The 12894-nt window shown below is 52.1% G+C and overlaps 3 protein-coding genes across 3 annotated transcripts; all 3 read left to right on the top strand.

Annotated features, from left to right (window-relative positions):
* Window positions 1-613: 613 nt before the first annotated feature.
* On the top strand, window positions 614-3247 carry AAH1_2 (adenine deaminase; the record flags this gene model as incomplete). The annotated part of the gene is made up of 3 exons (XM_064877625.1): window positions 614-1631; window positions 1871-1963; window positions 2010-3247. The coding sequence occupies 3 exons, from the start codon at window positions 614-616 to the stop codon at window positions 3245-3247; spliced, it is 2349 nt and encodes a 782-aa protein (XP_064726350.1).
* A 1191-nt stretch (window positions 3248-4438) lies between these two features.
* On the top strand, window positions 4439-9248 carry KEL2 (Negative regulator of mitotic exit; the record flags this gene model as incomplete). Its single annotated transcript, XM_064877624.1, has 4 exons — window positions 4439-4768; window positions 4820-5204; window positions 5248-5524; window positions 5576-9248. 4 exons carry the CDS (start codon window positions 4439-4441, stop codon window positions 9246-9248), a joined length of 4665 nt encoding a protein of 1554 aa, XP_064726349.1.
* Window positions 9249-10578: 1330 nt separating this feature from the next.
* Window positions 10579-12603, top strand: PMZ80_009228 (uncharacterized protein; the record flags this gene model as incomplete). Its single annotated transcript, XM_064877623.1, has 1 exon — window positions 10579-12603. One exon carries the CDS (start codon window positions 10579-10581, stop codon window positions 12601-12603), a length of 2025 nt encoding a protein of 674 aa, XP_064726348.1.
* Between the last annotated feature and the right edge of the window lie 291 nt (window positions 12604-12894).

The following is a 12894-nucleotide window of genomic DNA, read 5'->3' as shown; positions in this document are numbered from 1 at the left end:
ATTGTCTACTGCAGTTCGACTCTGTTCGCTACCGGCAACCCAGGCGAACCTCTCCAGGCTGATTGACGTATGTGTGTTCAACGGTCACGGCTACATACCACTCCTCCAATGACATTCGCACCAGAAGGTTTCCACGTCCGCTCTCGCCGATCCTTGGACTTGGCGTCAATGTACCTGGCACTTCTCGGAACAGAATGCAGTAAGAGGTGGACCAACTATCTTGGCGCCAAGTACTGTATCGAGCGAGGCTGCTCAGGCAGATATCTATCACTCTGGTTGGCGATGGAGGTGAGCCCTTTGAATGTTTCTGGCAATGCTCGGATATGGTCTCCGAGACAATTGACTGGAATATCCGCTTGACGTAGGTAGGGGTTGGGAGAACTACATAGGTAATTGTAGAAGTTGGACCATCAAGCACAATTATGACGATCTAGGTATCTATTGAAGGTTTGATACAGATCCGAGAGAGTAATACGGTAAAGAGAGACCACCAAAGATGCACCGCTCAGCGATAGCGTCCTTATCAACACATGGACAAGGACGACAATAACTTACACCCTCCTAGAGATACATGTAATCTCGTCTGAAGAACCACTCAGTACTCCAGCCCCACATGACCGACGATCTCGAAGCCTTCATCAAGGGTCTCCCCAAAGCTGAACTCCACGTTCATCTCGAAGGATGTCTAACACCACAACTAGCAAAAAGGCTTGCGAAGAGGAACGATATGCCCCTTCCAGACTCAGTCAAGAAGGCTTCGACAGCAGAGGGCTTCGCATTTCATGATCTCACGTCTTTCCTTGCGATATACTATCCAGCTATGGAAGTGCTGCAGACTGCAGAGGACTTTGCTGATTTAGCAATGGACTATTTGACAAAAGCGCATCAGCAGAATGTGAGATATGTTGAGTTGTTCTTTGATCCGCAGGCGCATACGAGCCGCGGTGTGCCCTTCCCGACAGTGCTTAATGGGTACAGAAATGGACTGCTTAAGGCGCAGAGAGAGCTAGGGATAAGTGCGAGCTTGATTATGTGTTTCCTCCGAGACATGAGTGCGGAGTTTGCGATGGCTACTTTGATGGATGCTTTGCCCTACAAAGATGTGATCATTGGTGTAGGGCTGGATAGTGACGAGCGCGGTAACCCACCGAGGAAGTTTGCGAAGGTCTTTGGGAGGGCTAGACAGGAGGGGTTCCTATTGACTATGCATTGTGATATTGATCAGCAGGACAGTGTTAAACATATAAGGCAGGCTGTGCATGATATTGGAGTTGACAGGATCGACCATGGAACGAACATTGTGGAAGATGCTGAGCTGGTCGAACTGGTACGACAGAAAGCCATCGGGTTGACGTGTTGTCCAGTTAGCAATAGTGTCGTGACGAGTGACTTTAAAGGAAAGGAGATTCTGCAGCTTCTGAGACAAGGCGTGAGAGTGACGTTGAACTCGGACGATCCGGCGTACTTCAGAGGCTATGTCAATGAGAATATTTTCAAGGTTGCATGGGAGACAGATGTGACGAGGAAGGAGCTTGTTCAATTCCAGCGCAATGCTTTCGCGGTGTCATGGTTATCTTCGTGGCGGAGGGATCGGTATTTGGAAGAACTGGATGTGTACGCGAAGGAGAAGGGTGCTTGCTGAGTACGCTCAGTGGGTGATGGATGTTCGTGATATGAGCAAGGTATGGGGGGAGGCGCGGCCCTCAGGGAAAGATACTGCAAACTTTCAGCTTGTTGTCCTGCGCTTTCTCTGTACACCTTCGTTCAATCGGTTGAGTTATGTCTGAACTCTGGAAGAAAATGCAGAAGTCGCTGCTTGGGCGTCCTCGACACCGGTGTCATCAGGCAAATCCCTCTAACGATAAGATAGCTCGTGGAACGCTTCCACCCGAAGATGAATTGCTGGCATTTGAAGCATCGTATGCTGGGCCACAAACGTCTCAGCTGATGGAGAGACATTCCGGTGAGTCGATTGGGCGTTCGGTTGGTATTGGCTAACTTTTCGACAGCATGGAGCACCGGTGCAGCCCAGCGGAACAAGAACTGCCTCGTCTGTCTGAATGCCATCCGACAATCCCCTAAGGCTCTGCTTTGCGCGACGTGCCCCAGAGTCATGCATTTTGCATGCCTAAAAGAAAAAGTCGCTCATGGGGGCCATTCGACGCACTGCCCACTGTGCGTCAAGCGTCGGTGGCACTTGATCCGAGCCGTGACTCCGACACAATGCGACAGTCATTCAGCGGATGACTTCCGTATGAAGCGCATTCGGCGGTTCTATCGGTGGCACAGATACAATTGCAAGCACATGGAAGAATGGCAGAAACTTCAAGATGATGGTTCTCTTGAGTCAGACCGGCAATTGCTGATCAACATGGGTGCCGCGAAGATCAAGGTTAAGCAGGACCCATCCCTCACTGCGAAGCCCAGCAGTGCTGCTGCGGACAGTCCAGTTGGAGAGAGTGAAGAAGTCGCCGGCAGCCACATCAATGACGCTGGAAATGGTCCATATCCAGAATCACAGCAACAACCGGCTGACAGCGCGCATGCAGGTAGGCCCCAAAGTGGTGAGGCAGCAGAATACTACAATCCAGACGCATCACGTCTGGGTAGCGAGAGAGCATCTGAAGCCGCTCGCAGCCTTTCCGGCTCGCATCCTGTGGGCCAAGGGCAACGTGAACGTGCAGCTTCGGCAGCGTCTTCTAGCGTAGCACCGTCTGCCAGAAGCAGTAACCGAGATACTCAGTCCGAGAAGCAAGCTGCATCTTCAACATCCAAGTTAAACTCACAGGTTGCGAGCAGCGTGAGTACCAGCAGCTCATCGTCTCATGCGTCGTCAGAGCCAAGAGCATCAATGGTCAGCAGTGGTTTAAGGTCGAAGCTGGACGGGGCGTCGAGGGTTGCATCGGGTATTGCGTCGAGCTTCTTGCGCCCAAAAAAATCTGATTCCAACGTCAAGTCAGAGTCATCGACGCGTTCAACAGCACCTACCACGATCTCCGTCAGCAGCACGGGGAACAAGTCGGCGACTTCTTTGAGTAGCAAGACAGCGTCGAAGCTTAGTGAAGGGACTAATAGCCATGCTTCCGCATCTGGTGTATGGTCTAGAGCACCATCATCGCGAGCGACCTTGAGCCAGCGAGCCGAGAATAAGGACGAATCCTTGGTGTCCCACAGTGAGGCAGGTACGAGCAAAGTGTCGTCGCGTGGTAGGAGCAGAAGCAGAAAATCGGGAGCGCCTGCCGGCTGAGAATTTGGCAATGTTGACAAGAGCTGAGAACTTGCATCAAATGCTCAAGGAAAGAGCCATGAAGTCTCAAGGTTGCTAGACGATTGGTCTTACCGGCAAGGAGCGATCAGCTAGTTGTTCGTCACCATCTACGAACTGTTCCTTTTAACTTTGTGCTGCACAACCACTCACAGTCCATTGCTATCATTTGGGAAGGGCAGAGTCGAAGCACCGCCACAGGCTTGCGCCACAAGTGGCGGAATTAAAGCTTGGAAGACGATCTTGTCTGGTTGTCCTGCATGATCACAGGACAGGCTTTCAGGGAGATCCCAGCTGATGTAGAACAAAGTCGCACTGACTGTCGAGATCGTAGCACATGATGAGCGCAATGCCTCTTCAAATACCAGATAGTGAGAAGTGTCGCTTGCAAGTGTTTTCCTGCTTTTGCGTTGCCAACTCTGGTTCTTGTTGTGCGGTGAGGCAAGAACAAGGAGGAAACCCACGAAGTATGGGGACGATAGGGGCTAAAGGAAGACCTGAAACACTAGAAGACTGTGTCTAGAAAGCAACGGGTTTAGTCTACCGCAGGCGATATTTGGATGAGGCATAGAAGGCCTTGTTGGTGTTCTGTCCTTGAGGTCCCCTGATATAGTAGTACTCGTAATCGATATCGAGGGCCGTGCTCGATAATTAAATTATTTTGGCGATGTAGTTGTCGCTGCCGGTGCACGGACGACAATACTCTATTAGCTGACTCGGGCGACTGTTACGAGCAGTGACCAACCTCCCCGAATCTTAGCAACTGTTGTATCGCCGAGCTCGAGAAGAGCGCGCATCGCGTCTCCATCGTACAGTATCCGACTGCACCACCGCTCTGCAGTAGCAGTAGCAGTAGGCGGTTCCTGCATAAGCCATCGATTATCTACGGCACTCCAGATCAATTACACTTTTTGAATCTTGGGTTGCTGCGCTTTTTGTTTCAGTGGTCTGTCGCAGATCATCTCCAGCTCTTTGTGTACATTCAGGTCACAGCAACAGCCTGTACAACGACATATACCATTAGAAAAGAGCAGAAGATCAGACAGCAGGGGCATGTGACTGTATGCTATGACCAGGAATATCGACCAACATCCGCCCGATACATAATACCACCATCACCCGAGTGGTGCGACACTATACAAGCGAGTTCTGCCAGTCAGCACAGACCGAGTCATGTCGTTCCTCTTCAAATCCAAATCGAAAAACGCGCCGCCGCAGCAACAACAACAACAGCAACAGCAGACCTCTCCCTCAGGCCTGCCTGCCGCGAGTCGCAACATACATACCTCAGATGGCACGACTGGGCCGGCGAAACCTCCATTAGCTGGCTCTTTCGATGACCGAAAGACACAGTCGCCGCCGCCGAACATCAGCGCAAATGGGTCACTCAACTCTCTGGCAGATCAAAAGCCGACAGCGCCTCCATCTCAGCCGTCGCAAATGGCTCCCAACGGTCCTCAAGCGCCGTTCGCGAGAAGAGATAGAGCAGCTTCCGAGCTGGGAGTAAGTAATCAACCGGAAGCCACATATACTGGGTCTAACGCTGAGTTGCAGACACGACCACCACAGCAACAAATGCGCCCTCCACCCCACGCCGACCTCTACCCTTGGTCACAGAAACCCCTGGCTTTCCCGAATCCACAAGCGAACCCATTCCCCCGATACGGCGCTGCGGTCAACTCGATCGCGTCAAAAGAAGGTGATGTGTACTTGATGGGTGGTCTGATTAATGGAGAGACCGTTAGAGGCGATCTCTGGATGGTCGAGGCTGGCTCCCAACAGCTCTCATGTTATCCTATAGCCACTGTCTCCGAGGGACCTGGTCCACGAGTTGGTCACGCCAGCTTGCTGGTTGGCAATGCTTTCATTGTCTTTGGCGGTGATACCCAGCAAGAAGATACAGATGTCTTGGACGATACTCTGTATCTGCTAAACACAAGTAAGTGCGCTACAGTCGGGAAATACGTGGCTAACGCAGACAGCATCGAGACAGTGGTCACGAGCTTCCCCTCCTGGTACCCGCCCGGCCGGCAGATACGGCCATACCCTGAACATACTCGGCTCGAGGATATACATTTTCGGTGGCCAGGTCGAAGGCTCGTTCTACAACGACCTGATTGCCTTTGACCTCAACGCTTTACAAAACCCGAATAATCAATGGGAGTTCCTCATCTCAAACACAGATGGCGAGAAGTCACTTGATGTGCCTCCTGCCAGAACCAATCACACCATGATCAGCCACAATGATTCGCTACTACTGTAAGTCCCTTATACTACATGCATATCTGTCTCAATACTGATTCCTGTCAGTTTCGGTGGTACCGATGGACATCAATGGTTCAACGACGTATGGATTTACGATCCGAAAGCGAACAAATGGACACAACAGGACTGTATAGGCTACATACCCGCTCCAAGAGAAGGACATTCTGCAGCTCTCGTTAATGACGTGATGTATATCTTTGGCGGTAGGACCGAGCATGGAGATGATCTCGGCGATCTAGCAGCTTTCAGAATATCTTTGAGGAGATGGTATACCTTTCAAAACATGGGTCCCTCGCCCTCGCCACGTTCAGGACACAGCATGACTGCTTTTGGCAAGCAGATTGTGGTTCTTGCTGGTGAGCCGAGTACAGCTCCGCGAGACTCTGCCGAATTGAGCATGGCTTATGTGCTGGACACGGCTAAGATTCGATATCCTAACGATGCCCCGACAACCCAGTCGAAGCAAGGAAACCCCACAAGCCCTACCCGGCAAACAAGTGATGCGGCACGGAACATGGTTGCCGCTCGGTCAGTGTCACGGGAAGGTCCCGTTCCAAGGGGAGAGTCGCCCAAAGACTCGGGTATGATCAATGGTGGACCTGTACAAAGACCAGACGCGCAGCAATCGAGGTTACCTCGAGCCTCAATGGGCCCAGGCCCCACTGGTCCGCCACCGCAGAGCCAAGCACCCAATCCACGACAGAATGGCATGGCACAACCTGACGCCGCTTCGAGAGGGCCGCCAGGGCACATGATGAACTACTCTGGCATGCGACAGCCAGGACCAGGCCCAGGGCAATCCAGACAAATGCCTCCACCAGGGCCGGAGCAGCCGAGACAGATGCATCCACCGGGGCCGGAGCAATCGAGACAGCTGCCTTCAGAACTACCGGAGCAACCGACACAGTTGCCTCCAAAAGCGCCGACCCCCACGCAGTATCCACCTACGAGGAATGACTCCAGGGAAGGTGCCCGCCCTAGCAATCGTGAACAAAGTCCAGGATCTCACGGCAGGCGAACGCCGCAAACGCCAAGTTCGAAGGCAAAAGCCATGGAAGCTGGCGAAGCAGCTCCTCTGGTTGGCCCAGCTGTGGCGCGTCAAAGATCACAACGGTCACAAAGGACGCATTCATCGATCGATGGTTCGGAAGAAGGGATCTTGAGATCGTCCTCAGCTCGGTCTCACGCTGAACACAGACATTCTAAGAGCTTCGCAGAGGAGCCCCATTCGCCAAATATCTCTCCACATCACGAAGCATTAATGAGAGAATTGGACTCTCTGAAGAGTAAGAACGCTTGGTATGCTTCAGAACTTGCGCTCGCCAAGAAGTCTGGCTACACGGCTGGCTCTAGCCCTACAATGGACGAGAGAGCTACCATGAATTTTGCGGATGATGATCGGCCATTAATGGAGGCTTTCATGACCATGAGGAACGAGCTAATGAAGATGCAGCAAAATATGGAACAGCAGTCGAAGATGACAGGTCAAAAGATAGCAGAAGTCGAACACCAACGGGACGCAGCTGTCACAGAAGCAGCTTATGCTCGAGCCAAGCTTGCAGCTCATGGGGGCAGCCAAAGAAGCACACCCCAGATGGACTCTTCCCGAGACGGGGACGACGCCGAAAGATCCACGGACATCAGCCGAAGGTTAGCACTCTCGCTCGCTGCTGCGAATGAGCACAAAGCGAGGCTAGAAGCGATTACATCGGAGCTAGAGAACGAGAGAAGAGCAAGAGAAGCAGCTGAAGAGGCTGCAGAAGCGGCGCAGAACAGATTCGATGACCTGAGCAACAGCAGGAACCCCGGTGAGGTTGAAGCTTTGAAAGCCGAGCTTCATGATACACAAAGCTTTGCTAGAGCAGAGGCTGGCCGCCGGGCTGATCTTGAACAAAAGCTCCGTATGCTTGAGGTCGATCACAAAGACCTGCAAGAGAAGCATGGAGATATGTCCAATCAGGTTTCTGGCCATATCTCGTCACTGGCCGCGCTTGAGGCTGCTATCGCTGCGTCCAACTCCAAAGCTTCTATGTTCGAACGACAACTGGACGAAGAACGGCAGAACAGAGATGAACTTGAGCAAAAGCTTTCCCAGCTGCGGGCGCAACACGAGGAGCGAACGCAAGAGCTCGAGAGCACGACAAGACGACTACGTGACGCAGAAGAGCTTGCCGAAACTCACGCAAAAGAAGCAAATACTCATCGTGAAGCGTTGATGGCTGGCCTTGCCAAGATATCAAGACCTGACTCTGCGCTCGCCCGGGACACATCTTCCGACGAGCGTATTCAAGCCCTGCAAGAGGTCGCAGAAGAAGCCAGGAGACTTGCTAAGGCTAACGAGGACGCAGCTGAAGCAGCGGCTCAGAAACTGCGAGGCGCTGAAGAGCGCATTGCAGGCTTGGAAGCCTACCAAGAGCAGTCTAGCCGTGAAGGTCTCAGTATCCGGCGACAGTTGCAAACCGCTCTTCGCGATGTGCGTAATCACGAGACGGAGAACAGAGACCTCCGGTCACAAGTCGAAACCCATCAACGTGATGCTAGTGCTCTGACAGTACAGCATAGCGCGTTGAAAGATCTCCTTGGCGAACGAGGCGTCGACATGTCTACCAACCGCCGATCGCCCGGCTTCGATAACGGCTCGCGAAATGGCACTCCTGATCTGGCACGCTCGCGAGAACTTGAACAGCAACTACAGGCCAGCCACCGAGCACACGATGAAACCAAGTCCATGTTCGAAGCACGGGAACAAGAAGCAGAGAAGGCCTATCGCGAGCGGCTCGAGCAGTTGGAGAACGATTACCAGTCCCTGTTGACGTATGTGAAGGGTACAGAGAAGATGCTGAAGAAGATGAAGGAAGAACTCACCAAATACAAGAGCGTGAACCAACGCCTGTCGTCTGAGCTTGAGGCTAGCAGAGACGGCATGCGCTCCGTATCCAGCACCAACACCGATGCGACCGAGTGGGCCAACGAACGCGACGCAATGTCCTCTGCGATCTCTGAGATGAAGGCGCAGATGGCGAACCAGATCAGCACACTGGAAGCTAACATGGCATCCGTCAAGCAAGACCTGGAAAAAGCACAGGCCGAAAGAGACGAGCAGAAGGCCAGTCATGATGAGCTCTCTAGGTCAATTGATAAGAGAGAACAAGAGCTCGCTGAACTTAAATCCGAGAACGGCATGCTGGAGACGCGCGCTTTGGACGCTGAGCACCGCGTTACGATGCTCCTGGATCAGGTTGGAAGTTCAGTGAACAACTATCGACGAGCCTCACAGATGCAGCCGATTCCTCCCAATGCCACCACGAATGGTGTGCCGACGGCAACGAACCAGAACGCGAACCCGAACCTGAACCGGGCTATTAGTCCTAGCACGGCAACGGACACCTCGAGTCAGGCTGGAGATCACGATGACGGGAGAGGGTCTCTGGCCCTTGATAACCTTGCGTCTGAGCTTGAGACGTTGAAGGCGCAGTGGGAGAGTCAGAGCAGGAGTTACAGGCTGAGCGACAGGTTTGACTTTGAGAGGACGCCTACGAGGGAGAGTCATGGTGCGGCGGGTGGGAATGAGCTTAGTGAGAGTTTGGCGAAGTGGAGGAATGAGGAGGATAGGACGCCGACTGTGGAGAGGATGCAAGGGGCTCACCAGAATGAGGGGGGTAGTGGGTTGTCGTCTGGGTCGGCGGTGGCGGCGCAGGCTGCGATGGAGAGGAAGTGAAGGAGGGGTGGAGGGGGAGGTGTTGGACTTTATTGGTGAGAATCTACAGCTCGCGTTTATGTTGTGGTTGAGACTGAGAATTCGTTTCATGTATGGTTGTTTTTTTCTGCCATGCTATGGAGAGAGATTTGGAGGGGATGGTGCATCATGATGTTTTGTACTTCTATGGCATGTTTGGAGTCCTTCGCAGGTCGGAGTTCTCAATGACTCGAGTCTATAGCACAAGTAGGTAGGTAGTAGGTAATGTGTGTGGTAAATGTAATACATGCATGCACGCACGATGGCAATATAGCAGTCTGAACATTGCGAGTCGACAACGAGTAGTGCAATGAAGTATTGGTCTTGATGAGTACTGCGTGTGTCCAACTCACTGCAAGTCGCTGTTTCTTTTCATTTATTGCATACCGGACCCTTCTTTACCCAGAGACCGGGTCCGACGTGTGAGAACATCCAGGACGCAGAGCAGGCGCGTCGGATACGCGTTTCAGATCTGCACCTCGCCGATCGATGATTGGTTAGAACTCTTCTATGCTTGGCAAGAACAAGTCGATTTGACCCGTCTCTATCCAGTCGTTCTCTGACTTCAGTATGTTCCTGCCAGCTTCTCATCTTTCAAGCTGCACTGTTCAACCTCGTCTTGTGAAGAGGACCATACATGTACTAGCTGCGAAAGATACCTTGTATCGTGAGCATGGATCAACAATATGATCGTTGTTCGCATACTTGATGATGCGCATTCCCCGAGCTTTGAGACAACACGTCGCACTGCAACAAGGTGTGGTTGTGCTGCAACAACGGACAACTTTCGATCTAAGCTCGTGGACCTTGAAAGCTTGATTATTGAGGTTAGTGACACATTAACTGAATAACATCCGCAGCAACAGAATTTTGGTGTACCTTCACTTCCTACGAGCTTTCGGCCTTGTGTTGTCTCCTTTCATTCCTTATTCAGCTGATATCATGAATAGCCTAGTCTTGTGCTTTCTGCCTCCCACACTCGTTATTAGTGCTTTGACAGCTTCACCTGCTTTCTTGGACGAAAGTTTGTTGACTTTGATCCATATACTTGGAAACAAGGCAAACCTGGTCCCCAACCCGGTTAGCCAAGTTCACGAAACAAAGAAGAACACCGGCGACTATTCTTGCCACACCAAGAGCTGGGATCTTGGCGACATTGTCTCGAGAAGAAGAAAGTATACTCATAGTCCTCTCGAGAACAAAGACAGACTGTATTTGGCTTGCACAAAACAACATGCCTCCCCCTGGCCGGACTGGGAAAGGCTCTTCCTGGCTCCTTTCACACTTCAGCTTTGAATCCCGTGCCAACAAAATGGCAGGTACCACTTTTACAACGATATCCACTCATTTCCCTCGGCTGGCACGAGGGCTTTTCCAAGCCAAAAACATTACACTGCATTCAAACGCTCAGTCTCTTGATAATGGCGCAACGAACAACACATCGACTGATTACTCTACAGGCCTGGCAGGTGTCAACCTTGCCATGGACCAAACAGTCACAAAAATCCTTCTTGCTTCGATGTTTGTGGTAGCCCTTGTTGTCCTGGCGATAAGAGTTGTACATCTCTTCCAAGCACATATACGGCATATTCACTGCATACACTCGAACAAAGATGAGCAAAATTACTGGGCTTACGACAGAGTATGGTGGCTTCCTTGGCTGAAGAGAGAGATCATTTACGCGCCTCTTGGCAAGAAACGACATAACAGAGAATGGCAGCTAGGCAAAGCACAGAATTACGGCACACTACCAGGCAGAGCTCATACAGTTCTGCTTGTACTTTATGTGCTCAGCAACTTCATCTATTCCACACTCCTTCCTTACCGTCAACAAGAAACGGCGAAAACGATTGCGGAGCTCCGAGGTCGAACAGGTGTTCTTGCAGTGATGAACATGATACCACTTGTCCTGCTAGCAGGCCGCAATAACCCACTCATCAGACCCTTGAAGATCAGCTTCGACACATTCAACCTCTTCCACCGGTGGATAGGTCGCATTGTCGTGCTGGAAAGTATCGTTCATGTGTGCGCCTGGTATGCTAACTACAGTGCTAAGCGCGGCGTCGACGCCTCTTTCGAATCGTTCAGCGGAAGTCTCTTTCTCACATCCGGGCTTGTTGCTGTACTCGGCATGATACTGATGGTGGTGCTATCGCTCTCTGCGGTTCGCCACGCCTTCTATGAGGTCTTCCTCCATGGCCATCAGATCCTCGCTTTCTTTGCGATCGCTGGAGTCTACGTCCACATTGATGTTGAACATCTACCTGCACTACCTTACATTCAAATGGTAGTCATGGCATGGGGAATGGAGCGAGTCCTCCGACTGGTCTGGATCTTGTACCTCAACATCGGATACAGGCGTCGCGAAACCACAAAGGTCATCATAGAAGCACTTCCAGGTGAAGCATGCAGGGTGACCTTCCAACTCCCCCGACACACATTCATCCGACCAGGCTCGCACGTCTACGCTTACCTTCCCAAGTTCTCCCTATGGATGTCGCACCCCTTCAGCGTAGCCTGGACGAACCCCGAATCAGAGCCTCCAACCGGCGGCATGGTACTCGAACATGACGACAACTCCGAAGCATCCTCCTTGCTCAACAAAGAAACCCTCGACAACGCAATCGAAGGATCAATCGCTATCGCAGGCATGAAATCACCCAACTACCTCGAGCGACAAGCCCCAGCCCCCTCCTACCTCAGCAGACGAAAAACACCCCCAACCTCCCTCTCACTCGTCTGCGCAGCCAGAACAGGCATGACCCGCAAAATCTACGAGGCCGCCCTAAAAGCACCAGCCCGCACAATCTTCACATCCGGTCTCATCGAAGGCCCCTACGCAGGCCACGACAAACTCGCCTCCTACGGCACAGTCGTCATGTTCGCCGGCGGCGCAGGTATAACGCATCACCTCGTGCAAATCCGGCACCTCCTCGCCTGTGCGCAGAATCGCACGGTCGCGACTCGAAGAATCATACTCGCATGGTCAGTCCGTGATCTCGAAAGTCTAACGTGGGTTGCACCCTGGATGGACGAGATATTGAAGATGCCGGGGCGTCGCGACGTGCTAAGCATGCATCTCTTCGTTACGAAAGCGAGGGGTCCAGCGGATTATGTCAGTCCGAGTCGGAGTATTGAGCTTAAGGGCGAGAGATGTAATCCTGGGAAGGTTCTCGATTGTGTGCTGAGGCGTCCACCGAGTGAGGGTGGGAGAGTGGGTGCTTGCTTTGTGTCTGTGTGTGGACCTGGTGCGTTTGCGGATGAGGTGAGAAGGGCGGTGAGGGAGAGGATTAGTCTGGGGGCGCTGGATATGAACGAGGAAAGCTTCACGTGGTAGACGAAGGTAGAGGGGAGATGGCGAAGCTGATGATGACCGTCTTGATGACGGTCCTGATGAGGACATGATTTTATGTAACATGATTTAATGACTAGCAAGCGCAATGTATATACTCGTTGATTTTGAACACCCACTTGGCCATATTCATTGTTCGCATTGCAGCTCCCGTTTCTGTGCTGCACTACCATATAAGCACTGCAATAGATGGCACACGTCCTCATAACCGTCCACTCGTAACAAAACGCGTACTAGATCTCGAACCAACTCACACGACTAAACGCTCAAAATGCC

Source organism: Knufia obscura, assembly GCF_036327395.1.
Source record: "Knufia obscura strain CCFEE 5817 isolate CBS 148926 chromosome Unknown scaffold_13, whole genome shotgun sequence".
In the NCBI taxonomy this organism is placed as follows: domain Eukaryota; kingdom Fungi; phylum Ascomycota; class Eurotiomycetes; order Chaetothyriales; family Trichomeriaceae; genus Knufia; species Knufia obscura.
Note: the sequence above shows the minus strand (reverse complement) of the source record. Positions and strands in the feature narration are given on the sequence as shown.